The following is a 27949-nucleotide window of genomic DNA, read 5'->3' as shown; positions in this document are numbered from 1 at the left end:
TCTGCTCAGCCCTCCCCGGGTTTGCTGCTGGTTCTTCCCGGGTTGGCTACTATCCCTTCCACCTCCGTGGAAGGGCAGTTCCCCCTGGCCACATTCCCCACTTCCGCAGGGGAGCGGCACACCGCCGGCCAGCTTTCTCGGGGGCTGCACGGGTTCCCTTAGATGTTCCCCATAGATGTTCCCCGGTGCATGCCGTCTCTCTCCTCCTTTATAGTCCTCCTCCGCCAATCCTAACTCGGCTGCCCACACGCCGAGTACGCTGCTCTCCTCCAATCAGGAGCAAGTCCTACAGTTTATTAGTTGAACTGGAGGCAGCTGTGCGGAAGCTGTTTACTTCTCTCCCAGCGCCATATTGTGGGAGAGCAGATGCATAGAATAAGTCTTAATTCCAGTAACTTAGTCCAGTCCGGATTGCTCCCCACACTGAGAAATGAGCTCAATTGGGTCTCCCATGTGAGTGACAGGAACACAACTACTTGAGAGCTCACCTACTCCCTCCTAAAGTGTACATTAGCAGGGAGCTGGAGTTCAGAGTTAAGCCAGGACTTGAAGTACGAACTCCAGTATGGGAACCTGTATTCCACTACCATCTTAAGCATTAACCAAATGCTCAACCTGTAATATTTTAAAATCTTATCCTTTATATGGCTTTGACCATTGTTAAATAAAAGTATTATTTTATTGATGAATATAACACATGTAGGCTAAAAACCTAGATGAATTAGAGCCGTGCTTGTACCTAGCAGTTTTAATAAAGAATGGTGCTGGAGCCAGCACTGTTGCACAAGAGACAAACCTCCAATCATGTTACTGGCACCACACGTCAGAGTGCTAGTCAAGTCCCAAAATCCACCTTTCTGTTAACACCTAGGGAAGCAGCAAATAATGAAATAATTGCTGAGAAACCCAACCACCCATGTGGTAACCTGGATGGAGTTCCTGGTTCCCAATTGACTTTGGCTAGAAGCCATTTTGGGAGTGAAATGCAGATGAAGGACAGATGCCTCTCTCTCTGTCTCTTTCTCTCTGCTTCTCTTTATCTGAGTGTATATGTGTGCATCTCTCTCTCTCTCTCTCTCTCTCTCTCTCTCTCTCCCTGCTTTTCTAATACTTATATTAATTAAAAGATATAATTTAATAGAATTGATCATTTTTCTATAGAGTCATGAATCCAACATTTAATTTGTGACTCCTTGTCCCTCCTGATGTCTACCTATCTAGAATCAATATTCTCTTTTACATTTAAATCCACAGACTTCTCTTGGGAGAGTCTTGCCACACTGGTCCACTCTCAGATCTCTGAACTAGCTCTCCTATATAGTCAAAGTCAACAGCCCCAAGCATTTTCTGCATGAGATTTGCCCAAAGAGGACCAACTCTGCTTTAGTTTACAAAAAATAAACGATGAGTTGACCCAGTCACAGTAAGCCCACATACTCACCCACATGTAGCCACAGGTCACCAATGATCTATCTTCAGTTCTTCATTCTTTTACAAAAGCAAGATGCTGTGCTAGGTAGTTGGAAATGTTAAGGCAAGAATCATTGGAACCTCAGTTGGGACTAATCTGTGACAGATAAATTTCCACCTGTGCATCCTGTCTGCTAATCATCTGTCTTCAATGAATCCAGAGCTCTCCAAGCTAGGAGACACTGTAGTGATAATTCAGTGGCAATTGTGCCATTGGGATAAGGGGAGGGAGCAGATCCTTTTTCTGTTTTCCAGACAGAGCCTGTGAGTCCACTGGCTCTCACTAGGGGATCTCATAGCCTCCCAGGTCTCAGAGTTCCTAAAACTGCTCCTGCCCTGAACCTACCAGCTCCAGCAAAGATCCTACTTCATGGGAAAAAAAAACTAGGACAGCCAGGACTTGAGAAATATGTCGTCATTCAAACCCATGCCTTCAACATAGACCTGTGTCTCTAAAATGCATTCCTGGACTCCAGGCTAGCCACTCTTCACCTGTGCACACTGACGTTGAGAGCAGAAATCAAAGTTATATGGAGTTTTCCCATCCCTTGCTTTGCATTGGACTATCTCTTGACACCAATCAAGAGCCACCAGGCCCATTGGCTAAAGGAATAAAGCCATCTAGAGACAAATTTCTCTCTGGAATCCCTGGAGGCTATTAATTGGGCACTGTTGGAAACAGAGAAGTGTTTCACAAACATCACAGTTGACTCTCCATATGTTGGCAAATATAGAAATGTGGACTCATTCTGTCTGAGTTATACCTCATGAAAACCTTTCATGTAGAGTACCTAAAGTATGTTATGTTACTAAGCTGGTGGTGGGTAGATCACACAGGGAACACAGGAGCTCTCCTGGCAACAATGAGATGGAGCTATGCTAACTCGGCAACAGCAGTGCCAAGTCATATAAAACCCACTTTTACATTCAATGACTGTTTATAGCCATTGTCCCCATTAAACTAGGTTCATTCATTTTTTATTTTTAAACTTCTTATTTAGTGAAGTATCAAAAATTTACTGCAGTATAATTTGAATATTATAGGGAAAAAGAAAGAGAGGTAGAGAGGGTGGAAGGAGGGAGGGAGGAAGGGAGAAAGGGCATATCTTTGTATTCTTGGATTTGTGTCTGAAGTCATATTGAATCTATTAAAATTGAAATTAAAACATTAATAATTCAATAAACATTACTGACCAAATTAAATGTCCAGGTTTCATTGAAAATCACATATTATATCAAGTACCAAAAAATCTCAATTTGATTTTAAAAAGGCATTCAACAGATGTCAACTTCATGGTGAAGAGATTTGAATGACACAGCCAAGAGTTTAAAGGAGGCATCATGAAAATGCTTCAACCAGCATTACTAAAGAGCTTGACATAAATTTTGAAAAATAGAAAATATAGTGAAAATATAGAAAGTTTAACTCAAGAAACTGGAGACACTAAGAAGTATCGAACAAAAATTCTGGAGCTGAAAAGTACCGTGACTGAAGATTTAAGAACTCAGTGATCAGGTCAACAGCAGAAGGATGGTGCAGAGGAAAACATTAGTGAACTGTAATATAGGACAAAATGAATCACCAGCTCATCAGAAGAAAGTAGAGTGATACAAAGTGAGCAGAACGTTGTGGATCTATGGACTGGAAAAGAGATCACTCGTTTTTCTGGAGACCTGTGTACAGCAGAAAGAGGGGACAGTGGTTGCTACATCTGAAAAAAAAAGCACACCCTATAGATTCTAGGAGATAAATGAATTCCAAATAGGGTAAACTCAGTAAATCCACACCCAGGCATAGTGTAGGCAAACTTCTGGTAATGGGAGACAAAGATAAAAATGTGAAAGCAGAGAAAGACGAACAATATAGTACCTATGAGAAAAAATATCTCAAGTGACAGTGAATTTCTCAGAACACAGAAAGAAATAACACAGTATCGTTAAGTGCTAAAGAAAAGAAGTGTCAGAATACAGAATTCTAAATACCATAAAAATAAAGAGATAACAAAGGCAGCTCCAGTCCCAGAGTTATTCAACAATGGCTGCTTCTTCAGGGGTAGCTGTGTGCCTCAACATTCCCCTCTCTGGGAGTCCCCGCCAGGAATGGCTCTTGGTTCCCTCTGTGGGGAAAGGTGCTGGTGTCTTCTACAGTGCAGATCACTGTGTCCTAGTGAATCCTGCCAGGTGATGGATTCGTACAGCCTCAGCTTTTGCCTCTGTGCCCAGCTAATCTCCTGGCACCGCTGATGTGCCAATATTATCCATGGTCCATTGTGAATGGCTATTTTCTATGATTTTGCCTGTGTGTGGCTGCAGACCCTTTAGTGGACTCTCAAGCCTTCCCAGGGATATTTTGGTGTTTGTATCCCTGTCTATATTTGCAGAAATGGGTTGGGAAAAGTGAGGAGTAATTTCTTCTACTCTGCCTGGTAGGTCAAGGAATATTGTTTTATATTTATATAAGAAATCAAGAAAATAGCATTAAATATTAAATTAAATATTGAGATTTAATGCTATAACGAGTACTCAAACAATATATTTCACTTTGTGTTTCTATGGGGGTGCAAACTGTTGAAATCTTTACTTAATGTATACTAAACTGATCCTCTGTAAAAAAAAAAAAAAAAAAAAAAAAGAAAGAAATTATCAACTCCCAACTTGACTCTCACTGGGATTAAACATGACAATAGGTCTGAGCTGATTTCATCATCATTTAAAAAAATCATCTATTATTTTTCACTTTATGTTTCTGTGTGGGAGCAAACTGTTGAAATCCTTACTTAATGTATACTAAGCTGATCTTCTGTATATTAAGATAATCGAAAATGAATCTTGATGTGAATGGAAGGGGAGAGGGAGTGGGAAAGGGGAGGGTTGTGGGTGGGAGGGACGGTATGGGGGGGAAGCCATTGTAATCCATAAATCGTACTTTGGAAATTTATATTCATTAAATAAAAGTAAAAAAAAAAGAAATCAAGAAAATAGAAAACTTTCAGGATGTGTAATTTTATTGACTGAGTTCTCATATAAAATTAATGCTTTTAAATTGAACAATTCAGTGACAGGTAGTACAGTCAAGAAGTTTTGCAGTCAGTGCTTGTATCTAATTCCAAACATTTTATCACCCCCAAAAGATGCCCCATTTGTATTCAAGTAGGTTGCTCCTCATATTGCCACTCTCCGATGATTCCTCACCCAGATTATGCCCAGAAGAAGTGAAAACAGAAACTTTAACAAATACATGTCCAAATGCATAAAACCTGGAAGAAGCTCCTGGCTCCTGACTTAGGATCAGCACATCTCTGGCCATAGTGGCCAATTGGGGATGGAAGATGTCCCTCTCCCTCTCCCTCTCCCTCTCCCTCTCCCTCTCCCTCTCCCTCTCCTTCTCCTTCTCCCTCTCCCTCCCCCCCTCCATCTCCTTCTCTCTGTGTGTAACTGTGACTTAAAAATAAATAAACAAAAAATCTTTTCTTAAAAAAGAAAAACAATAGAAAAAAACATGGAAACAGTTCAAATGTCCACCAAAAAAAAATCCATGGGTAAACAAATTAAAGTCTGTCTATGGGGTATCTAATTGTAAAGAATTTGTGTTCAGGCTAGTACTGTGGCATAGCAGGTTAAGCCGCCACCTGCAGTGCCAGCATTTCATATGGGCACTAGTTTCGAGACCTGGCTGGTCCACTTCTGATCCAGCTCTCTGCTATGGCCTGGGAAAGCAGTAGGAGATGGCCCAGTCCTTGGGCGCTGCACCCATATAGGAAACCTGGAAAAAGCTCCTGGCTCCTGACTTAGGATCAGCACATCTCTGGCCATGGTGGCCAACTGGAAAGGAAAGACCTCTCTCTCCTTTCTCTCCCTCTCTCTCTATCTCTGCATCTCCTTCTCTCTGTGTGTAACTGTGACTTACAAGTAAATAAATACATCTTAAAAAAAAAAAAAAGAATGAAATGGGCCGGCACTATGGCGCAGTGCACTAACGCCCTGGCCTGAAGCGACAGCATCCCTTATGGGTGCCAAACCTGGCTGCTCGACGTCCCATCCAGCTCTCTGCTGTGGCCCGGGAAAGCAGTAGAAGATGGCCCAAGTCCTTCGGACCCTGCACCCATGTGGGAGACTGGGAAGAAGCTCCTGGCTCCTGGCTTTGGATCGGCACAGCTCCGGCTGTTGTGGCCATCTGGGGAGTGAACCATCTGATGGAAGACCTTTCTCTCTCACTCTCTCTCTCTCTGCCTCTCTTCTCTCTGTTTAACTCTGACTTTCAAATAAATAAATCTTTTTTAAAGAAAGAGAGAGAGAGAGAGAGAGAGAGAGAGAGAGAGAGAGAGAGAGAGAGAAAGAATTGGTGGTAATCGCTGACAATGTAATTTTTAAACCGTGTACTTTCTTCTTGTTGGAAAAAGTAAGATGAAAACATTGATATTTATCCCACTTATTTAAAAATGAATTATCAAAGACAGTCTGCTATTTAGACCAATAATATTGTAAAATTTTAGAGATCAAAATCAATGACAGTACAACTCATTTGTCATTCTGAGAAAAAATATTATCAAATCAATAAATTCACCACATGTGGGAAGAACAAAATAGCCTTAACAAAATCACATGGAAAATTTTGCACAACTGCATTGTTAGCTGAGTCAAGTCTAGTCTGCAAATTGTGATTATGTCAGTAATGTGACCAACGAAAACCATGATCATTGTCAGTAACCAACTTATAACAAACCAAATGCAGATACTGGGTTTTGCTTCTAATCTTATCAGTTCTGATCAAAGCCTTGAGTAACAAAGTTACAATTGTCACATTTATTCTACCAGTAAAACATCCCACCATCCTCCCTGTGCCATGCTCAAGGCACACTTTTGTAAAAGTATCATGTCACACAAAGCATCAGTACTGTCACTCACAGTGGTACTAAGATGATGCCTAAAGGTGACCACCACCTGATCTCTTACTATACAACTGACACACTTACTCATATGTGCATTCGGACAGCGTCACAGCCACAGGCAGACTTCTTCCACCTCTGATTAGATTTCATCCAATCTTAAACAAATTTTTGTATGGTAGGGAAAATCTTAATTATCCAGTCTTTACCCCACAGTTCGCAATACATCTTTACTTGAGGCAATTCAACTTCAGTGCTTTGCTTGTAAAACCAACCTGGCAAACCAATGAAGCCAACAATGTCTTTATTTCAGCCATATTCATTTATGTGATTTCTTCCTAGGGAGAATTAGAATTATAAAGATTTTATGCCTGAATATATAATTAATATTCATTTTATATACAGAAAATTAAAAATAATTGTATTGAGAATCTGCAATGAGTTTACAGATTGAAGGACAGTCAGACATCAATGTGTGTATGTGTGTGTATGTGTGTTGTTACTGACCACTGAGTACCATGACCCGGGTCACCTATGCTTGTATGACTTGCTATTCTTTTTTTTTTTTTGACAGGCAGAGTGGACAGTGAGAGAGAGAGACAGAGAGAAAGGTCTTCCATTACCATTGGTTCACCCTCCAATGGCCGCCGCGGCCAGCGCACTGCAGCCGGTGCACCGAGCTGATTCGAAGGCAGGAGCCAGGTGCTTCTCCTGGTCTCCCATGGGGTGCAGGGCCCAAACACTTGGGCCATCCTCCACTGCCTTCCCGGGCCACAGCAGAGAGCTGGCCTGGAAGAGGGGCAACCGGGACAGAATCCAGCGCCCCAACCGGGACTAGAGCCCAGTGTGCTGGCGCCACAAGACAGAGAATTAGCCTATTGAGCTGCAGTGTCAGACAACTTGCTATTCTTAATACCCAGGAATTTTATTCTCTACCTCCTTACAATTACCACAAGTACATACACATAACCACAGATTGTCAGCTTTGAGATTCCACCTGCATCAAATAGATTCATGTATTCAGGGTGTTCATTAAAATCATTTATTTTAATGATTTACAACAAATGAAAACAAGATGAGGGACAATATTTTTATCTCAATGTAAAGAAGATGTTCAGAGTTTTCAGAAAGGATTATCAGGTCAGCTCCTAATTTAAGATAAATAATCAAAGATGAAAAAAGTAATAAATATACAATTTGGGGGCCAGTGTTATGGTGTAGCAGGTAAAGCCGCCACCTGAAGAGCCGGCATCCCAAATGGGTGCCAGTTCATATTCCAGCTGCTCCACTTCCGATCCAGCTGTCTGCTATAGGCTGGGAAAGCCTTAGAAGATGGCCCAAGTCCTTGGGCCCCTGTACCCATCTGGCAGACATGGAAGAAGCTCCTGGCTTGGATTGGTGCAGCTGCAGCCAATTGAGAGTGACCCAGTGGATTGAAGACTTCCTCTCTCTCTCTCTCTCTCTCTCTCCATCTCACCTTCTCTGTGTAACTCTGACTTTCAAGCAAATAAATATTGAAAAAATATGTACAAATGTGCTGAAGTTTGGTACATGCAGGAAATTCTGGATTCAACTGTGGAAATGCTGCACCCTCCACTGAGGAGCTGTGGTTCTACTTCCCCCTGCACAGGGCACCCCTGAGAGCCTGGTGCACCTGCTTGTTGCGCAGGGTGTAGATGACAGGGTTCAGCACTGGGGTCAGCACCGTGTTCACCAGAGCAGCCTGTCTATTGAAGTCCACCCTGCTCGTCTGCTTTGGCTTCACATAGATGAACAGACAGCTGCCGTACATGAGAGAGAGGACGATGAGGTGAGACGAGCAGGTGGAGAAAGCTTTCTGCCGCTCCTTGGCTGATGGGAGCCTCACGATGGTGACTATGATGTTGCTGTATGCGATGATGGTTACAAGGAGGGATGTAAAAATAACCAAAAAAGCAACATCAAAGAACAGCATTTCAACAGACCTGGTATCAGAACAGGAGAGCTTAGCCAAGGGCCCAAAATCACAGAAGAAGTGGGGGATGACATTGGGGCCACAGAAGGACAACTGGGAAAGATGGACAACTGGGACCACCATGAAGAGGAATCCCAAAGTGAAGCAGGCAGTGACCAGCAGGGAACACACCCTGGGGCTCATGATGCTGGAGTAACGCAGAGGTCTGCAAATGGCCAGGTACCGATCCAGAGACAGCACTGCCATAAGGAAGAAAGTTGTTGACCCCAGGAAAAAAAAGAAAAAAGTTTGTGTGAAGCAGGCAGCAAAGGAAATGGCTTGCCTCCCTGACAGGAAGATGGCCAGCAGTTTAGGAATCACCGTGGTTATGAAGCAGGATTCCACAAAGGAGAAAGTGCTGAGGAAGAAGTACATGGGTGTGTGGAGGTGATGGTCAGCCCAGGTGATGGTGATGATGAGCGTGTTTCCCATGATGGAGGCCAGGTACGCCAGCAGGTGCACCAGGAACAGTATTTTCCCCAGGTGCTGGACAGCAGGGAAGCCCTCCAGGATGAACTCCTGGACTGCTGTCCTGTTCCATGCATCCAGCATCATTAGCTTTTTCTTTCCATCATTACTTCTCACCAAATTCTCTTGCTGTCTCAAGACTGAAGAAAGGAGAACTTTATATCATTAAACATATATGGCCTGGGTAATGGCCCTTTTTATATGAGAATACTTTTTTAAATCTTTTTGTTAATATTTTCATGTTATCTCTTTCAAAGTGAGAAACCTCCTAGCCATTGTTTCACACCCGTCAACTCCCATGTATACAACAGCTCCAACTCTGCCAATCCATAATCATGAAGTGTGAGCTGAATCTGGTGTCCCAGTTGGTGACAGGGACCCATCTAAGTAGCCATTACCACTCTCCTATAGGGAGGAAGCTGGAGTTAGTAATATGGCCAGAAACTGACACAGGAACTTCTATATGGGAAGCAAGCATTCCATCTAGCATCTTATTGTATAGATTTTTCCCATTATTATACAAAAATAATTTTTATCTATGAATAAAATGAATGCAGCCCTAAAACCTGGATAAATTACAACTTTGTCTATAGCTCCAAGTCTATGTAAAAATGATGTAGGAGCTAGCACTGCTGTATGGCAGGAAAGCTTCTATATGTTGCTAGCATCTTACGTCACAGTGCAGGTTGAAGTTCAGTATAACCAATGCCAACGCCCCCAATCCTTTTAATCTATGAGATCTACTCAAAGAGGAATGGGACTCTGCTTCATCTTACTACGATTAAATGAAATTAAACTCCATCCACATGGAGTTCCCAGTCAACAATGCTGCACCTGTAGATCTTCACACTTCTGAAAAAAATCAAGATGCTGGGCTGGGCTCTGAGTACTGTATGAAAACAAACAAAAAGACTTGCACTGAGATGCCCCTATGCTGTCCCAGAGAGAAGTTCAATGTGTATATCATGTGAGCTCTTTATCTTCCGTGCATCCAGAGCTTTCCAAAACAGGGGAGGCTGAAGTTATAACTGAGTGGCAAACGTGCCACTGAAATAAAAAAAGGGGAGCACATCCTCTCTCCAAACTTTAGAACTTGGGTGTGAGTCCACTTGCACCACCAAAGGGATCTCATAGCCTCATTAGAGGCCCCAGGTCTCCCAGATCCCCAACATGTTCCTACTCCTGAATCAGCCGGCTCCAACAAAAGAACTTGCTTCCTGGAGAAAAATGACCCAGGATAGCAAAGGGACAAGAAATTGGCTCCTGACTTAACCTGGTGTGTTACACATAGATCATGAGTATATGTCGTGTGTTCGGGGATTGGGTCTCCTATTCTTACCTCAGTAGACAGGAGGACACTCATGCTGTTGAGAGAAGAAATTAAAGTTATATGGAATTGTCCCATTGTTGGTTTGTCACTGGCCTGTCTCTTGACACCAATTAGGATCTACCAGGACAATTGGCCACAGACATCATTAGGAGAAGATGGAACAAAGCCATCTAGAGACCAGTGTCCCTCCAGGATCTCTGTTGGATACTAATTGGGTACTCTTGGAAATAGAAAACTTATTATACAAGCCTCACATTTGCTCTTTCATTACGATTGCAAATATAATAATATGGACTTACAGGTGTCTGAATTCTTCCCAGGAAAAGTCTTTGAAAGTAGGGCGCCTGTAGTTACTATAATAACAATATAGTTTATAAAGTCCCGATTGCATTATGTTACTAAGGTGGTGGTAGATAGGTCAAATAGGAAAACTGCATCCTCTCCCGGCTGCATCGAGTTGTAGCTCCCCCTAACTCTGGCAGAGCAGTGCAAAGTTAGGCTATAATTAAGAGCCAGAGTCTCATAACATTATGCCCAAAATAAATTTCCAGGTTTCATTAAAAATCGCTGTAATAACAAAAACTAAAAAAAATCCTCAATTTGATTGTAAAGACATCCAAAGTATCAACATCAAGATGACATAGATACATGAATTATATAAAAGTTTAAAGCACTTATCATAAAAATGCTTCAAAGGGAATTCAAAAACGCTGAAACTAAATTCTGAAAAATGAAAATCTCAGCAATAATGCAGAATGTTTCAGCCAAGAAACAGAAGACATAAAGAAGAATAAAACAAAAAATTTTGGAGCTGAAAAGGACAGTAAGTGAATATTTAAGAACTCAATGATGAGTGCAACAGCAAATGGGTGGTACAGAATGAGGAATATTAGTGGATTATACGCAGAATGAAATTAATTACCAATGTCATCACCAGAAAGAGAATGATAAAATGTAAACAGACCCTAGTGGGTCTGTGGGACTATGGAAAAGATCAATCACATTTTTGAAATCCTACAAAGAGCAGAAACAAGGCAAGATTGTTACACATCTGGAAATAAACAAACCCAAGAGATTCAAGAAGATCAACAGATCCCAAATAGGATAAACTCAATAAGCTCCTTCCAGGACGCAGTGTAGTTAAACTTCTAGTAATTAGAGACAAAGAAAATGTGAAAGCAGAAAGAGAGAAACAATATGTTACCTATGAGGAAAAATAACTCAAATGACAGTGAATTTCACATCTGACACCACAGAGGCTAGAAAGAAATAACACAATATTTTCAAGTGGTAAAGAAAAGAAATGTCAGTATATAGAATTATAAATACTTATGAGTTAAGTGAAGATAAAGACATTCTCAGATGAAGGAAAACCAAGTATCTGTCACAAGCATAAACAAAATGCTAAGTATGAAACAAGATCCTTACCTTACAGCCTATACAATAATCAACTGACAATAGATAGGGATCTAATCTAAGATGTGAAACCAGGAAATTACTAGAGGAAAATATAGGGGAAACACTGACATAGGCAAAGACTTCTTCCATAAGACCCTAGAAGCCAAGGCAATAAAGCCCAAAATAGACAAATGAGATTACATAAATCTAAGAAGTCTCTGCACAGCAAAGAAAAGTAAAGTACAGAGGCAACACACAGAATAGGAGAAAATACTTGCACACTATACATCTGATGAAGGATTAATATCCAGTATATATAAGGAGTTCAAGAAACTCAGCAACAACAAAAACAATCCGATTAAGAAATGGGCTAAGAGGGACCACTGCTGTGGCACAGCAGGTAATGCTGCTGCCTGTGGTGCCAGCATCCCATACTGGCAGCAGTTCAAGTCCCAGTGGCTCCACTTCCAAACCAGGTCCCTACTAATGCACTTGGGAAAGCAGCAGAAGATGGCCCAAGTCTTTTGACCCCTGCATCCATGTGGAGATCTGGAAGAAACTTCTGGCTCCTGGCTTCTGATCAGCCCAGCTTTGACCACTGCAGCCATTTGGGCAGTGAACCAGTGGATAGAACATTTCTCTCTCTGCCTCTCTCTCTCTCTCTCTCTCTCTCTCTCTCTCACTCTGGCTTTCAAATAAATATATAAATAAACCTTTAAAAATAACCTTTAGCAATATTTAAAAAGAGAAATTGGCTAAGAATATGAATACGCATTTTTCAAAAAATGAAATACAAATGGCCAACAGAGGGCTGAAAACATGCTCAGGATCTGGGAGGAGCCAAGATGGCTGAATAGAGAGGATGCACACTGATAGTCCGGGTAAAGATAGGTTAATAAAAGTGGAATTACGGTAATCTCAGGAAATGCTTGGGGAAAAAATTGCAGAGGAAACTCTTCCAGATCTAGTGGATCTGACACAGACGACCTGCAGGGAGAGCAAGGACGCCCACGGAATCTGTGCTGAAAGGGGAGGTGACCCTGTAACCCGAGACATCGGCAGGGAAACCGGCTTGAAGCCCCGCAAGGGAAAGTTCACCAGACTAACTACAGGAGAGAGGAAAAAAAAGGGGGGACCAGTAAGGTCTCTCTCTGCCCACCTCACACAGGCAAGCAGGAGACAAAGAGCAGGAGTCACTTTGGACTTACGTAAAAGGTGCGCTAGGGACCTCAGGGCTGTGCGCAACCTGAGAGCTGCGCCTGCCCCCAGGCAAACAGAAAAACCTGACTGGGGGGGGTGTGTGTGAAATAACAGGAGATTAGGACTTAGTGAAAGGGTGGAGCTAATGAACTGAGTGGGGGGAACAAATGGTGGGCGAGAGAACTCACGTGAGTACTCTTCAGAGACGCTACAATTCCATAACCTTGGCAACCCAGCAGGAGACTGCAGAAGAATTTGAGCCCATACTGAGGGCAGAACAGATTCTTTTTGTGGTCCTGGGGAAAAAGCAGACGAATGATATACCCACAGAAGGCAGAGACTGGAAGCTGACTACCTTCAATTCCACTCAGCTGTGAGGTATTACTTCCCTCCTGAATCAAAAAATATAAATAAATAAATAAATAAATAAATAAATAAATAAAGAGAGAGAGAGATTTACCACGCCTAACCTGAGTGTGTAACCTTTGGCACACCCTTAGCCCTGAAGAACAAAGCAAAGCTCTCTGGCCACACCCATCTCAAGCCTCAAGCCTCTAAGGCTCCTCCAAAAGCAGAAAGTCCACTTAACACAGTCATAGTATAACAAGAAAAAAACACAACAGCGAAGGAAGAAGAATCCAAAGAATATCTCCACAATGCCAAGCAACAAACACAGAAACTGAGGGAACAAGATCAAGGAAGACATTATGACACCCCCAAATGAACAAGACACCATAAGCCAAGATTATGAGGATGATGAGATAGAAGAAATGCAAGATACATATTTCAAAAAATTTATAATAAGAACATTTAGAAGTTTTCAAAAACAAATTTTTGAACTACAGAAATCCTTAATGGACAGGAAAGAAAATCTCTCTCATGAAAATGAAATCTTAAGGAGGAATCAAAATGAAATCCAGGAACTAGTAGAACAGGAAAGTGTGATGGTGAAGAGAAATCCAAATGAAATGAAGAACTCAATAGATCAAATGACAAACACATTAGAGAGCCTTAAAAACAGAGTCAGTGAGACAAAAGAGAGAATATCAGACTTACAAGACAGAGCACAGGAAAGTATACAGTCAAACCAAAGAAAAGAAGAGGAAATTAGAAATTTAAAAAATATTGTTGGGAATCTACAGGATACTATTAAAAAACCCAACATTCGAGTTCTAGGAGTTCCTGAAGGCATGGAGAGGGAGAAAGGATTAGAAGGCCTTTTTAGTGAGATACTAGCAGAGAACTTTCCGGGTTTGGAGAAGGACAGAGACATCCTGGTACAGGAAGCTCATAGAACCCCCAATAAACATGATCAAAAGAGATCCTCACCACGACATGTTGTAATTAAACTCTCCACAGTGAAACATAAAGAAAAGATCCTAAAATGTGCAAGAGAGAAACGTCAGATTACTCTCAGAGGATTTCCAATTAGACTCACAGCAGACTTCTCATCAGAAACCCTACAGGCTAGGAGGGAATGCCGAGATATAGCCCAGGTGCTAAGAGAGAAAAACTGCCAGCCCAGAATATTATATCCTGCAAAGCTCTCATTTGTGAATGAAGCTGAAATAAAGAACTTTCATAGCAAACAGAAATTGAAATAATTTGTTGCCACTTGCAAAAGATGTGCTGCACACAGAAACACAGAAACACAGCCACCAATATGAAAGAAGGTAAAGGAAGAAAACCTACCAGTAAAAGATCATAGGAAGCTCAAAGCATATACTAGAAAATATCTTTGGGAAAATGGCAGGGCAAAGTCACTACTTATCAATAGTTACATTGAACGTTAATGGTCTTAACGCTCAAGTTAAAAGGCAAAGATTGCCTGAATGGGTTAAGGTTCAAAACCCATCTATTAATGCTTACAAGAAACACATCTTTCGAACAAAGATGCATATAGACTGAAAGTGAAAGTCTGGAAAAAGATATACCATGCCAGCAGAAATAAAAAAAGAGCAGGCATAGCCATCTTAATATCAGACAAAATAAACTTTAATGCAAAAACAGTTAAGAGAGAAAAAGAGTGGCACTATATAATGATTAAGGGATCAATTCAACAGGAAGATATAATGATTACCAATGTATATGCACCTAATTACAGGGCACCGGTTTAGTTAAAAAATGTGTTAAGGGACTTAAAGGGAGACTTAGACCCCAATACAATAGTACTAGGGGACTTCAACACACCACTCTCAGAAAAAGACAGATCATCCAGACAGAAGATCAACAAGGAAACAGTAGATTTAAATGACACCATTGCCCAAATGGATCTAACAGATATCTACAGAACTTTTCATCCTACACATAAAGAATTTACATTCTTCTCAGCAGTACATGGAACCTTCTCTAGGATTGACCACATACTACGCCATAAAGCAAGTCTCAGCAAATTCAAAAGAATTAGAATCATACCATGCAGCTTCTCAGACCATAGAGGAATGAAGTTGGAAATTTGCAACTCAGGAATCCCTAGAACATATGCAAACACATGGAGATTGAACAACATGCTCCTGAATGAACACTGGGTCATAGAAGAAATCAAAACAGAAATGAAAAACTTTCTGGAAGTAAATGAGGACAACAGAACAACATATAAAAACTTATAGGATACAGCAAAAGCAGTGCTAAGAGGAAAATTTATATCAATAGGTGCCTAAATCAAGAAATTGGAAAGGCATCAAATAAATGAGCTTTCAATGCATCTCAAGGATCTAGAAAATCTGCAGCAAACCAGACCCAAATCTAGCAGGAGAAGAGAAATAATTAAAATCAGAGAAGAAGTCAACAGGATTGAATCCAAAAAAAATTACAAAAAATCAGCCAAATGAGGAGCTGGATTTTTGAAAAAATAAACAAAATTGACACTCCATTGACCCAATTGACTAAAAAAGAGAGAGAGAGACAGGGAGAAAAGACTCAAATCAATAACATCAGAGATGAAAAAGGAAATGTAACAACAGACACTACAGAAATAAAAAGAATCATCAGAAATTACTACAAGGACTTGTATGCCAGCAAACAGGGAAACCTATCAGAAATGGATAGATTCCTGGACACATGCAACCTACCTAAATTGAACCAGGAAGACATCAAAAACCTAAACAGACCCATAACTGATTCAGAAGTTGAAACAGTAATAAAGGCCCTCCCAACAAAGAAAACCCAGGACCAGATGGATTCACTGCTGAATTCTACCAGACATTTAAAGAAGAATTAACTCCAATTCTTCTCAAACTATTCAGAACAATCCAAAAAGAGGGAATCCTCCTAAATTCATTCTATGAAGCCACCATCACCTTAATTCCTAAGCCAGAGAAAGATGCAGCACTGAAAGAAAATTACAGACCAATATCCCTGAGGAACATAGATGCAAAAATCCTCAATAGAATTCTGGACAATAGAATGCAACAACACATCAGAAAGATCATCCACCCAGACCAAGTGGGATTTATCCCTGGTATGCAGGGATGGTTCAATGTTCGCAAAACAATGTGATACACCACATTAACAGACTGCAGAAGAAAAACCATATGATTATCTCAATAGATGCAGAGAAAGCACTTGATAAAATACAACACCCTTTCATGATGAAAACCCTAAGCAAACTGGGTATAGAAGGAACATTCCTCAATACAATCAAAGCAATTTATGAAAAACCCACGGCCAACATCCTATTGAATGAGGAAAAGCTGGAAGCATTTCCACTGAGATCTGGTACCAGACAGGGATGCCCACTCTCACCACTGCTATTCAATATAGTTCTCGAAGTGTTAGCCAGAGCCATTAGGCAAGAAAAATAATTAAAAGGATACAAATTGGGAAGGAAGAACTCAAACTATCCCTCTTTGCAGACGATATGATTCTTTACTTAGGGGATCCAAAGAACTCTACTAAGAGACTATTGGAACTCACAGAAGAGTTTGGCAAAGTAGCAGGATATAAAATCAATGCACAAAAATCAACAGCCTTTGTATACACAGGCAATTCCACTGCTGAGGAAGAACTTCTAAGATCAATCCCATTCACATTAGCCACAAAAACAATCAAATACCTTGGAATAAACTTAACCAAGGACATTAAAGATCTCTACAATGAGAATTACAAAATCTTAAAGAAAGAAATAGAAAAGGATACCAAAAAGTGGAAAAATATTCCACGCTCATGGATTGGAAGAATCAACATCATCAAAATGTCCATTCTCCCAAAAGCAATTTATAGATTCAATGCAATCCCAATCAAGATACCAAAGACATTCTTCTCAGATCTGGAAAAAAGGATGCTGAAATTCATATTGAGACACAGGAGACCATGAATAGCTAAAGCAATCCTGTACAACAAAAACAAAGCTGGAGGCATCACAATACCAGATTTCAGGGCATACTACAGGGCAGTTGTAATCAAAACAGCATGGTACTGGTGCAGAAACAGACGGATAGTCCAACGGAACAGAATAGAAACACCAGAAATAAATCCAAACATCTACAGCCAACTTATATTTTTTTTCTGTATATATATATGTGTGTGTATTTTTTTTATCTTTTATTTAATGAATATAAATTTCCAAAATGCGACTTATGGATTACAATGGCTTCCCCCCCATACTGTCCCTCCCACCCACAACCCTCCCCTTTCCCCCTCCCTCTCCCCTTACATTCACATCAAGATTCATTTTTGATTATCTTAATATACAGAAGATCAGCTTAGTATACATTAAGTAAGGATTTAAACAGTTTGCTCCCACACAGAAACATAAAGTGAAAAATAATAGATGATTTTTTTAAAATGATGATGAAATCAGATCAGACCTATTGTCATGTTTAATCCCAGTGAGAGTCAAGTTGGGAATTGATAATTTCTTTTTTTTTTACAGAAGATCAGTTTAGTATACATTAAGTAAAGATTTCAACAGTTTGCACCCCCATAGAAACACAAAGTTAAATATACTGTTTGAGTACTCATTATAGCATTAAGCCTCAATGTACAGCACATTAAGGACAGAGATCCTACATGAGGAGTAAGTGCACCGTGACTCCTGTTGTTGACTTTACAAATTGACACTCCTGTTTATGGCATCAGTAATCACCCTATGCTCCAGTCATGAGTTTCCAAGGCTATGGAAGCCCCTTGAGTTCTCCGACTCTTAGCTTGTTTAGACAAGGTCATAGTCAAAGTGGAGGTTCTCTCCTCCCTTCAGAGAAAGGTACCTCCTACTTTGAAGACCTGTTCTTTCCACTGGGATCTCATTCACAGAGATCTTTTTGCCAGAGTGTCTTGCACAGCCAACTTATATTTGATCAAGGATCCAAAACCAATCACTGGAGCAAGGATAGTCTATTCAATAAATGGTGCTGGGAAAATTGCATTTCCACGTGCAGAAGCATGAAGCAAGACCCCTACCTTACACCTTACACAAAAATCCACTCAACATGGATTAAAGACCTAAATCTATGACCTGACACCATCAAATTATTAGAGAGCGTTGGTGAAACCCTGCAAGATATAGGCACAGGCAATGACTTCTTGGAAAAGATCCCGGAAGCACAGGCAGTCAAAGCCAAAATTAACAATTGGGATTGCATCAAATTGAGAAGTTTCTGTACTCAAAAGAAACAGTCAGGAAAGTGAAGAGGCAACCGACAGAATGGGAAAAAATATTTCAAAATATGCAACAGATAAAGGGTTAATAACCAGAATCTACAAAGAGATCAAGAAACTCCACAACATCAAAACAAACAACCCACTTAAGAGATGGGCCACGGACCTCAATAGACATTTTTTCAAAAGAGAAAATCCAAATGGCCAACAGACACGCGAAAAAATGTTCAGCATCACTAGCCATCAGGGAAATGCAAATCAAAACCACAATGAGGTTTCACCTCACCCCAGTTAGAATGGCTCACAATCAGAAATCTACCATCAACAGATGCTGGCCAGGATGTGGTGAAAAAGGGACACTAACCCACTGTTGGTGGGAATGCAAACCTGTTAAGCTACTATGGAAGTCAGTCTGGAGATTCCTCAGAAACCTGACTATAACCCTACCATTCAACCCAGCCATCCCACTCCTTGGAATTTACCCAAAGGAATTTAAATTGGCAAACACAAAAGCTGTCTGCACATTAATGTTTATTGCAGCTCAGTTCACGATAGCTAAGACCTGGAATCAACCCAAATGCCCATCAACAGTAGACTGGATACAGAAATTATGGGACATGTACTCTGTAGAATACTATACAGCAGTCAAAAACAATGAAATCCAGTCGTTTGCACCAAAATGTAGGAATCTGGAAAACATCACGCTGAGTGAAATAAGTCAGTCCCAAAGGGACAAATATCAAATTGTTCGCCCTGACTGGTGATAACTAACTGAGCACCAAAAAGGAAACCTGTTGAAGTGAAATGGACATTATGAGAAACAATGACTTTATCAGCCCTTATCATCACTGTTGATGCACAATTTAATACTATATCCCTTTTAGTATTTTTGTTTGTCCTACTTAATACCATTGGTTCAGCTATGTAATTAGCACAGAATTACTCTTAGGTGTTTAAAGTTAACTGAAAAGCGATCTCTGTTAAATATAAAAGTGGGAATAAGAGAGGGAGGAGATGTACAATTTGGGACATGTTTAAGCTGACTTGCCCCAAGTGGTAGAGTTAGAAATGTGCCAGGGGATCCCAATACAATCCCATCAAGGTTGCATGTACCAATGCCATCTCATTAGTCCAAGTGATCAATTTCAGGTCACAATGACCATAATGATAGGTCTAAGCGTCAAAGGGATCACATAAACAAGACTAGTGTCTGCTAATACTGATAGAATTAAAAAGGGAGAGAACGATCCAACATGGGAAACGGGATACACAGCAGACTCATAGAATGGCAGATGTCCTAAATAGCACTCTGGCCTCGGAATCGGCCCTTGAGGCATTTGGATCTGGCTGAAGAGCCCATGAGAGTAGTTTAGGCATGGAAAGCCAAGACACTCTGGCAAAAAAAAAAAAAAAAAAAAAAAAAAAAAAAACCTAAATGAAAGATCTCTGCAGGTAAGATCCCAGTTGAAAGAACGGGCCATCAAAGAAGGAGGTACCTTTCTCTGAAGGGAGGAGAGAACTTCCACTTTGACTACGGCCTTGTTGAAATAAGATCAAAGTCGGCGAGCTCAGAGGGCTTCCATGGCCTTGGCAACTCATGATTAGAGCCTGGGAAGATTGCTGACACCTTAAACAATAGTGTGAATTTGTTAAATCAACAACAGGAGTCACTGTGCACTTACTCCCCATGTAGGATCTCTGTCCTTATTGTGTAATTCAATGTGAACTAATGATATGACTAGTGCTCAAACAGTAGTTGGCAATTTGTGTTCCATGTGGGGGCAAGCTAATGAAATCTTTACTTCATATATACTAAATTGATCTGTATATAAAGAAAATCAAAAATGAATCTTGGCTGGCGCCGCGGCTCACTAGGCTAATCCTCCGCCTTGCGGCGCCGGCACACAGGGTTCTAGTCCCAGTCGGGGCGCCGGATTCTGTCCCGGTTGCCCCTCTTCCAGGCCAGCCCTCTGCTGTGGCCAGGGAGTGCAGTGGAGGATGTTCCAGGTGCTTGGGCCCTGCACCCCATGGGAGACCAGGAAAAGCACCTGGCTCCTGGCTCCTGCCATCGGATCAGCGCAGTGCGCCGGCCGCAGCGCGCCGGCCGTGGCGGCCATTGGAGGGTGAACCAACGGCAAAGGAAGACCTTTCTCTCTGTCTCTCTCTCTCACTGTCCACTCTGCCTGTCAAAAAAAAAATGAATCTTGATGTGAATGGAATGGGAGAGGGAGCGGGAGATGGGAGGGTTGTGGGTGGGTGGGAAGTTTTGGGGGGGAAAAAGCCATTGCAATACTTTGGAAATGTGTATCTACTAAATAAAAGTTTTTTTTTTTTTTTTAAAAAAAAACATGCTCAGTATCACTAACTATCAGAGAAATGCAAATAAAAACCACAGTGCATTTTCACCTCACCCCAGTTAGAATGGAATCCAAAACTCAAAATAAACCAAATGCTGGTGAAGATGTGTGGAAAAAAGATACCCTAATACATTGTTGGTGGTAATGTAAACTAGTAAAACCATTATGGAAGACAGTACGGAGATTCCTCAGAAATATGAAAAGAGATCTACCATACAACACAATCATTCCACTCCTGACTCAAGGACATGAGATCAGCATATGAAATAGTTATCTGTACCCATGTTTTAGCAGCTCAACTCACAATATGTAAGATAGGAAATCAACACAAATGTCCATCAACTGATGGTGAGTTAAAAAAATTACAGTATATGTAAATGATGGAATACTACTCAGTTGTAAAGAAAAATGAACCCCTGTATCACAACAAAATGGATGTAGCTGGAGACCATTGTGTTTAGCAAAATAAGCCAGCCCCAAAAGATAAATATCATATGTTTTCTCTGATTTTTGGTACTAATGCATAGAATAAAATAAAAGAAATATGTTTGGGTGAAACTGACTTCTTCAGAATTATTGTTTATAGGCCTTGTTTATTCTCATCCTAAATACTGGTCTCTCTACATACTATTTGTTAAATTCTTTATTTAGTAGAGGATGAAATTGTAATTGTAAAAATAAATTAAAAGTATGTTATTGCAAAAATTAAAAGGAAAAAAGAGAGAGAGAAAGAAGCATGATCATGGGCTTTAAATGGTGTATATAAAATACATGAAGTCTGTACTTTGGAATGGGAGAGAGAGTAGGAGATAGGATGGTCTGCGGGTGGGAGGGAGGTTATGGGGGAGTGGGGGGAACTGCTATAATCCAGAAGTTGTACTTTCAAAATTTCTATTTATTAAATAAATATTTATTATTTTTTAAATTTTATTATTAAATATTATTTTATTATTCAATAAAAGTTTTCAAGAAGCAAGAAATCTGTTCTCTTTACATATAAATATTTTTTTTAAATTTCAAGAGACTATAAAGCTCTCAGATATGTCTGTTGTTACTGAGGCAAAGGCACATATAAAACTAAGCATTTAAAGAATTCAGTGACATTCAGTACACTCAAGACACTATGCAATCAGCACTGCTATCTAATTCAAACATTTTGGTTCCTTTCACAAAGGAAACTCCATACCTATTAGAGGAACTGACGCACTTTCCACTCCCCCAGAATTTCTCTCAGAGACTATATGAAAGGGTATTACAAAAGGAATTCAAATAAATACATGCACACACATATCATAGCAGTGGTATTCACCATTGAATAAAAGTGGCAACAGTTCAAATATCCCTCAACAGATTAATGGATAAGGAAATTTTGGCATGTCTATGGAGTATTAACGGTAGTGAGCAAATTGTGTTATTCAAATACAATGTAATTTCTCTAATGATGCACTATATACTTGTAGGAAAGAGTAAAATAAAATTATTGTGTATTTTTGAATTTATTACAAAGTAGATTTTCAATGATGATCCATTATATAGTTTCAAATTTTAGACATAAAAAAGGCAATGACTATGCAGGAAAAATTATGAGCAAAGAAATACCCTCACAACATGAGTAAAAGAAACAAGATTTAGCCCAGCGCCATGGCTCACTTGGCTAATCCTCCACCTGCAGTGCCAGCATCCCATATGGGCGCCAGGTTCCAGTCCCGGTTGCTCCTCTTCCAGTCCAGCTCTCTGCTGTGGCCCGGGAGGGCAGTGGTGGATAGATCAAGTGCTTGGGCCCCTGCACCCTCATGGGAGACCAGGAGGAAGCACCTGGCTCGAGGCTTCAGATCAGCACAGTGCCAGCCCTAGCGGCCATTTGGGGGGTAAACCAATGGAAGGAAGACCTCTCTCTCTCTCTCTCTCTCTCTCTCCCTCTCTCTCTTTCTCTCTCTCACTGTATGTAACTCTACCTGTAAAATTAAAAAAAAAAAAAGAAACAAGCTTTAGCAAAAGCATATGGAAATTTTATACATATCACATAAACAAAAACTTGCATGGTTAGTTAAGTCTATTCTTCAAATTATTTTTTGATTATATCCCTAGAAGTTTCACATCACAGCCATTTATTATCCTCGCAATGAAGAAACCATGTGGCCAAGGTAAAACATCTTTGCCATGAACCAGCTTACCAAACCAATTCCAACTACAGGTCTTTGTCTACATTCCATCAATCCCACCTAAATTACAGTTGTAACTTGAAATCTTCCATTAAGTCATAGAATTTTCCCTACACCGGCTGGCGCCGCGGCTCACTAGGTTAATCCTCCACCTAGCAGCGCCGGCACACCAGGTTCTAGTCCCGGTCGGGGTGCCAGATTCTGTCCCAGTTGCCCCTCTTCCAGGCCAGCTCTCTGCTGTGGCCAGGGAGTGCAGTGGAGGATGGCCCAAGTATTTGGGCTCTGCACCCCATGGGAGACCAGGAGAAGCACCTGGCTCCTGCCATCGGATCAGCGCGGTGCGCCGGCCGCAGCGTGCTGGCCGCGGCGGCCATTGGAGGGTGAACCAACAGCAAAGGAAGACCTTTCTCTCTCTTTCTCTCACTGTCCACTCTGCCTGTCAAAAAAAAAAAAAAATTTTTCCCTACACCATGCTCAAGTGGTACTTTTGTAAAAATGTGTCACATGTCATATGAAGTCTGAATAATGTTATTCACATTAGTGCTAAAGGTGATCACAGCCTCACTTCTTCCACAAATGTGGGGACCTATTCATAGGTGAAGTTAGAAACAGTTATAGTCACAGTTGGACTTCTTCCCATCTCTGATTAGATTTCTCCCAAATTCTTTATATTTCCTAAAGCAGGCAAAAGATCCAGTTCCTTGTTCCAGATCTCATAACGCATCACTTCTAGAGGGGCTTCAAATTCAAGTCTTTAAGTGCTCAAGTCAACCTCCAAAATCAAGGAAGCCAAGAGGACTTTGATTTCAACCAAGGTGTTTATGTGATTACATCACAGGGACAACTAGAATTGTAAAGATTTGTAAAGAAAGAGAATTGCAAAAATATATATCCATTAAACACAGACTATTCATCATTGAAAACAACTGGACTGAGTAACTGACTTAAGCAAGTGAATGATAGAATGGGTCAAATATGTGTGTGTGTGTGCTGTTCTTCATAATTCAGCACTATGACCATGTTAACTATCCTTGCATTAATTTGATACTCTTTTTAAAAGTATTTATTTATTTATTTGAAAGGCAGAGTGACAGAGAGACAGGAAGAGAGAAGAGAGGTGTCTTCCATCTACTGGTTCACTCCCCCAATCAGTCGCAACGGCTGGAGCTGGGCCTGTGCAAAGCCAGGGGCTTTCAAAGGACCCATCCACCCTTCTTGTGGATATAGTGCAAAAAAGAAAAATTATCAACCTTTAGTAGACATATCTGCAATCCCTAGCTGATTGCAATAGCCAAGATGAAAACTGCCTAATTGTCCATCAACAGATGACTGGATAAGATATCTTGCTGGCTATATATGGCTTGAAAAGTGTGCTTTAACAAAAGGATACTACAGGTTTTCCATGACACTTTGGAATCCCTTGAACCTTTTGATTCATTCTCATACATACCTGTGTAAAGATATTTATGTGTGTATATACATATATATATATAATGTGTAGCAATACATTGTACATGATAGATGTATGATTATATGTATATATATTTATATGATGGCATGCTGTCCAACTCAAAGATAAAGGAACTCATGTCATTTGTGATAAACTGGGTGAAATTGGAGGATATTATGGAAAGTGAAATTATATAGATATAGAAACAGTAATCCTGCGTGATGTCTGCTATGTATGGAATCTAAAAGGAAAATAGTTGAATATGTCAAAACAGAGAATATAAGGGTGGTCATCAAGGTGGTGGAGTCAAGTGGGAAGAATAGAGAGATGCTGACCCAAGAGTACAAAGTAGTAGTTATACAGAAGAACTAAATCTAGAGTTCTGAAGTCAAGCATGAGAATCTGAGTTATTAATGGAGCTATATTCTCTATTAGAATTAGAATTTTCTAAGAGTAGATTTTGTGGGTCCTTACCATGTGCAGGCACATAAAGGATAACTGTGAGATGATGAATATTTTTAATTACTGGTCTCCAGTAATCATTACACTATGCAAATGTGCATTACAATATCATTTTTGCATGCTTAAGGATTTATTTTTTATTTGAAAAGCTGAGTTACAGAGAGAGGGTAAGAGACCTTCCATCTTCTGATTCATTCACTCCCCAAATGGCTGCAACAGCCAGGGCTGGGCCAAGACAAAGCTAGGAGCCCAGACTTCCATCTGGGTATCTCACAGGAGCTCAAGGGCCCAAGGACTTGAGCCGTCTTCCACTGCTTTCCCTGGCACATCAACAGGGAGCTGGATCAGCTGAAAGTGGAGCTGCTGGGACTCCACCAGCAGTCATAGGGGAGGCCAGTGTCTCAAGTGGTGGCTTAACCCACTGTGCCACAGTGGAGACTCCTACATCTATTTATACATCAAAATTTAAAATTTCAAAAAATCCCAATTCAAATATAAACCATTCAAATATAAAATCCATTCAAATATAAACCTTAAAATTTTGAGCTTTTTGGGACTGGCATTTGGTTCAACAGTTAAGATGCATTTGGCAATGCTCACATCCTATATTTTTTTTATTTGACAGGTACAGTTATAGACAGTGAGAGAGAGAGACAGAGAGAGAAAGGTCTTCTTTCCATTGGTTCACTCCCCAAATTGCTGCCACGGATGGCGCTGTGCCAATGTGAAGCCAGGAGCCAGGAGCCAGGTGCTTCTTGCTGGTCTCCCATGGGGGTCCAGGGCCCAAGCACTTGGGCCATCCTCCACTGCCCTCCCGGGCCACAGCAGAGAGCTGGACTGGAAGAGGAGCAACTGGGACTAGAACCGGGTGCCCATATGGGATGCTGGCACCACAGGCGGAGGATTAGCCAAGTGTGCCATGGTGCCGGGCTAAAGCTTGTTTCTTTTACTCATGTTGTGAAGGTATTTCTTTGCTCAAAAATTTTCCTGCAGAGGATTAACTGAGTGAGCCACGGCACCCGCCCCTTACATCCTATATTTGAGTATCTGGGTTGGAATCATCAAAGGGCTTTCCGTCCAGTTTCCTGCTAACGTGCACACTAGGAGGCAGCATGTGATGGATCAAGTATTAGATCCCTTACTTCTAAGGGTACGGCTTAACAAGTTGCCATCAGACCCCAAAATCCCTTAAGCTGCCTGATAAAAATAGCAGGTTAAGTGTTACAAAGACAAATGGATAGGATTAAGTGGTAAAGTGAACATATAGATGGATCAAGTGTTAAAGTGATCATATAAATAGGATGAAATGTTTGGAAACAATAATAGACAGAATTCAAAATGTGTGGAGGCTCTAGCATGAAAAGTGGTCCATACAGCAGACTCATAGAATGAGTAGCACTGTGAACTCAGAATTTGCCCATAAGGCATTCCAGTCTGGCTGGAAAGCCCATGAGAACATTTCAGGCATGGAAATCTAAGACACTTGAGCAAAAATTGTCCTACAAAGAGGACCCCTGAGGGTAGACCCCCGTGGAAAGAAGTGGCCCCTGAAGAAGGATGTACTTTCCCTGAAGGGAGGAGAGAATTTCCTCTTTGCTTATGGCCTTGTTGAGCTAGGTGGATCCAGAAGGCTTCTGTAGCCGAGGCAGCTCATGTCAAGTGGCTTGGGTGATCACTGATGTCAGACATAAGAGTGTTATTTCTTAAAGACACAGTGAGAGTCACTGTGCACTGCCTTCTGTCCTCAAAGAGCTATATCATGGGACTTAATAGTGAAACTGTTCTCCAGAATCACTTACTTGTAGTGCATTAAATGGAGGATATTATTACATCTCACAAGTTATAGTTCTGTCTAAGAGCTCCCAACAGATGTATCATCCTTGTGTTCTTCTTTGAAGACTATTGAGTTTCTTTTTCTTTTTTTTTTAGAAAGCATAATCTTTTTTTTATTTAATGAATGAATTTTTACATATATACAACTTTAGGAATACAGTGGTTCTTTCCCTCATGCCCCCATCCCCACTCCCTTCCCACCTCCCATTCCCTCTCCCATCTCCTTCTTAATTTATTGATCATTTTTAGTATGACTTTATATATAGAGGACCATCTCTATGCTAATCATATAGGTCAACAATCTGTCCCCATGCCCACACGCAATATACAGAGTACAGTTTGGGGAGAGAATTTGTAGTCAATTCAATAGGGACAGAGGTCCTACCTGGGGCGCAAGTGCACATTGACTACTGTTATTCCTTTAACAACTAACACTCTTTTTTCTGATGTCAGTGATCACCCCAGGCTTTGTCCTGAGCTGTCAGGGCTGTGGAGGCCTTTTGTGACCATAGGCTCTTTCGCTACTTGGACACGGCCATAAGCAAGGAGGATGTTCTCCTCTCCCTTCAGAGAAGAGTCTCTCCTTCTTTGATGACCCTTGCTTTCCTCTGAGGTCTCGTAGAGATCCTCCGTGTAGGGTGGTGGTTGTTTTATTTCCTGCACTGGGAAATCCTGTCTTAGATTTCCATTCCTGAGATGCTCTTGCAGGCCTTTCAGCCCAACCAGGAAGTCTCTTTTAAACTTAGACCGGTCTATCTGTTGCCTTTAACACTTAAGTTGATCACTGTAACATTGAAGATGGGTTTATACCACCGATTCTTATGGGTTTGGAGCCCCATGAGTAGTTCTTAGCCTGTACCCTTAGAGGTAAGTCTATATGCTTGTATGCATAACTATACCTTTTTTACAGTTTCAGACTACTCCTCCATCTCTTATTCCCTCCCTTTTTTTAGCTGGTATCTTTTTTTCCAATTGCTTTAAAATACATATAATTAACCCTGTGTTACATCGAGAGTTCAGCCTACAGTGTGAGGTAGAAGAGAGAGAGAGAGAAAACAGAGGAAAAAGAAATAATAAACAACCATCAGAACAAAACCGAAGGGAGAACTGCAGAGAGCAGCATTTCCTAGCACCCAGGTGTCTCGGACTTTGGGAAATCTCTTACTGGTGGCCATCAACAGAGCGCAGGAAACGCGAGAGAAGAGGCAGCTAGAGACGCAGGAGAACTCACAGCCTGACTATCTGCCTCACTTTTCAATACCTTCCTAAAGTTCATCCACAAAACAAGCTTGGGAAAGTGCATGACGCGGGAAAAAAGGCAGAAGCAATCACCCACCAACAA

General features: G+C 40.9%; 1 protein-coding gene and 1 long non-coding RNA gene across 17 annotated transcripts in view; one reads left to right on the top strand and one right to left on the bottom strand.

The window, feature by feature from the left end:
* LOC103351327 (uncharacterized) overlaps positions 1-27949 on the top strand; it is a 555796-nt gene that overhangs the window by 137169 nt on the left and 390678 nt on the right. The gene's annotated exons all lie outside the window — the stretch shown is intronic.
* On the bottom strand, positions 7807-27910 carry LOC138845487 (olfactory receptor 6C74-like). Its single transcript, XM_070058315.1, has 4 exons — positions 27839-27910; positions 27133-27363; positions 12934-12988; positions 7807-8957 (listed from the first exon to the last, which is right to left on the bottom strand). The coding sequence occupies exons 1-4, from the start codon at positions 27908-27910 to the stop codon at positions 7969-7971; spliced, it is 1347 nt and encodes a 448-aa protein (XP_069914416.1). The 3' UTR covers positions 7807-7968.

This window comes from Oryctolagus cuniculus, chromosome 15 (assembly GCF_964237555.1).
Source record: "Oryctolagus cuniculus chromosome 15, mOryCun1.1, whole genome shotgun sequence".
NCBI lineage: Eukaryota > Metazoa > Chordata > Mammalia > Lagomorpha > Leporidae > Oryctolagus > Oryctolagus cuniculus.
The sequence above is the reverse complement of the archived record's forward strand: the minus strand, read 5'-3'. Positions and strand labels throughout refer to the sequence as shown.

What these genes read in the sequence shown, in the direction of transcription:
- LOC138845487 (XM_070058315.1), bottom strand. Translation starts at nt 27,910, where the DNA reads ATGCACTTTCCCAAGCTTGTTTTGTGGATGAACTTTAGGAAGGTATTG. An exon ending in GTGAGGCAGATAGTCAGGCT is followed by an intron (nt 27,364 to 27,838) that starts GTGAGTTCTCCT and finishes TAAAGGCAACAG; the next exon opens with ATAGACCGGTCTAAGTTTAA. An exon ending in CGTCTCTGAAGAGTACTCAC is followed by an intron (nt 8,958 to 12,933) that starts GTGAGTTCTCTC and finishes TCCTTTCTTCAG; the next exon opens with TCTTGAGACAGCAAGAGAAT.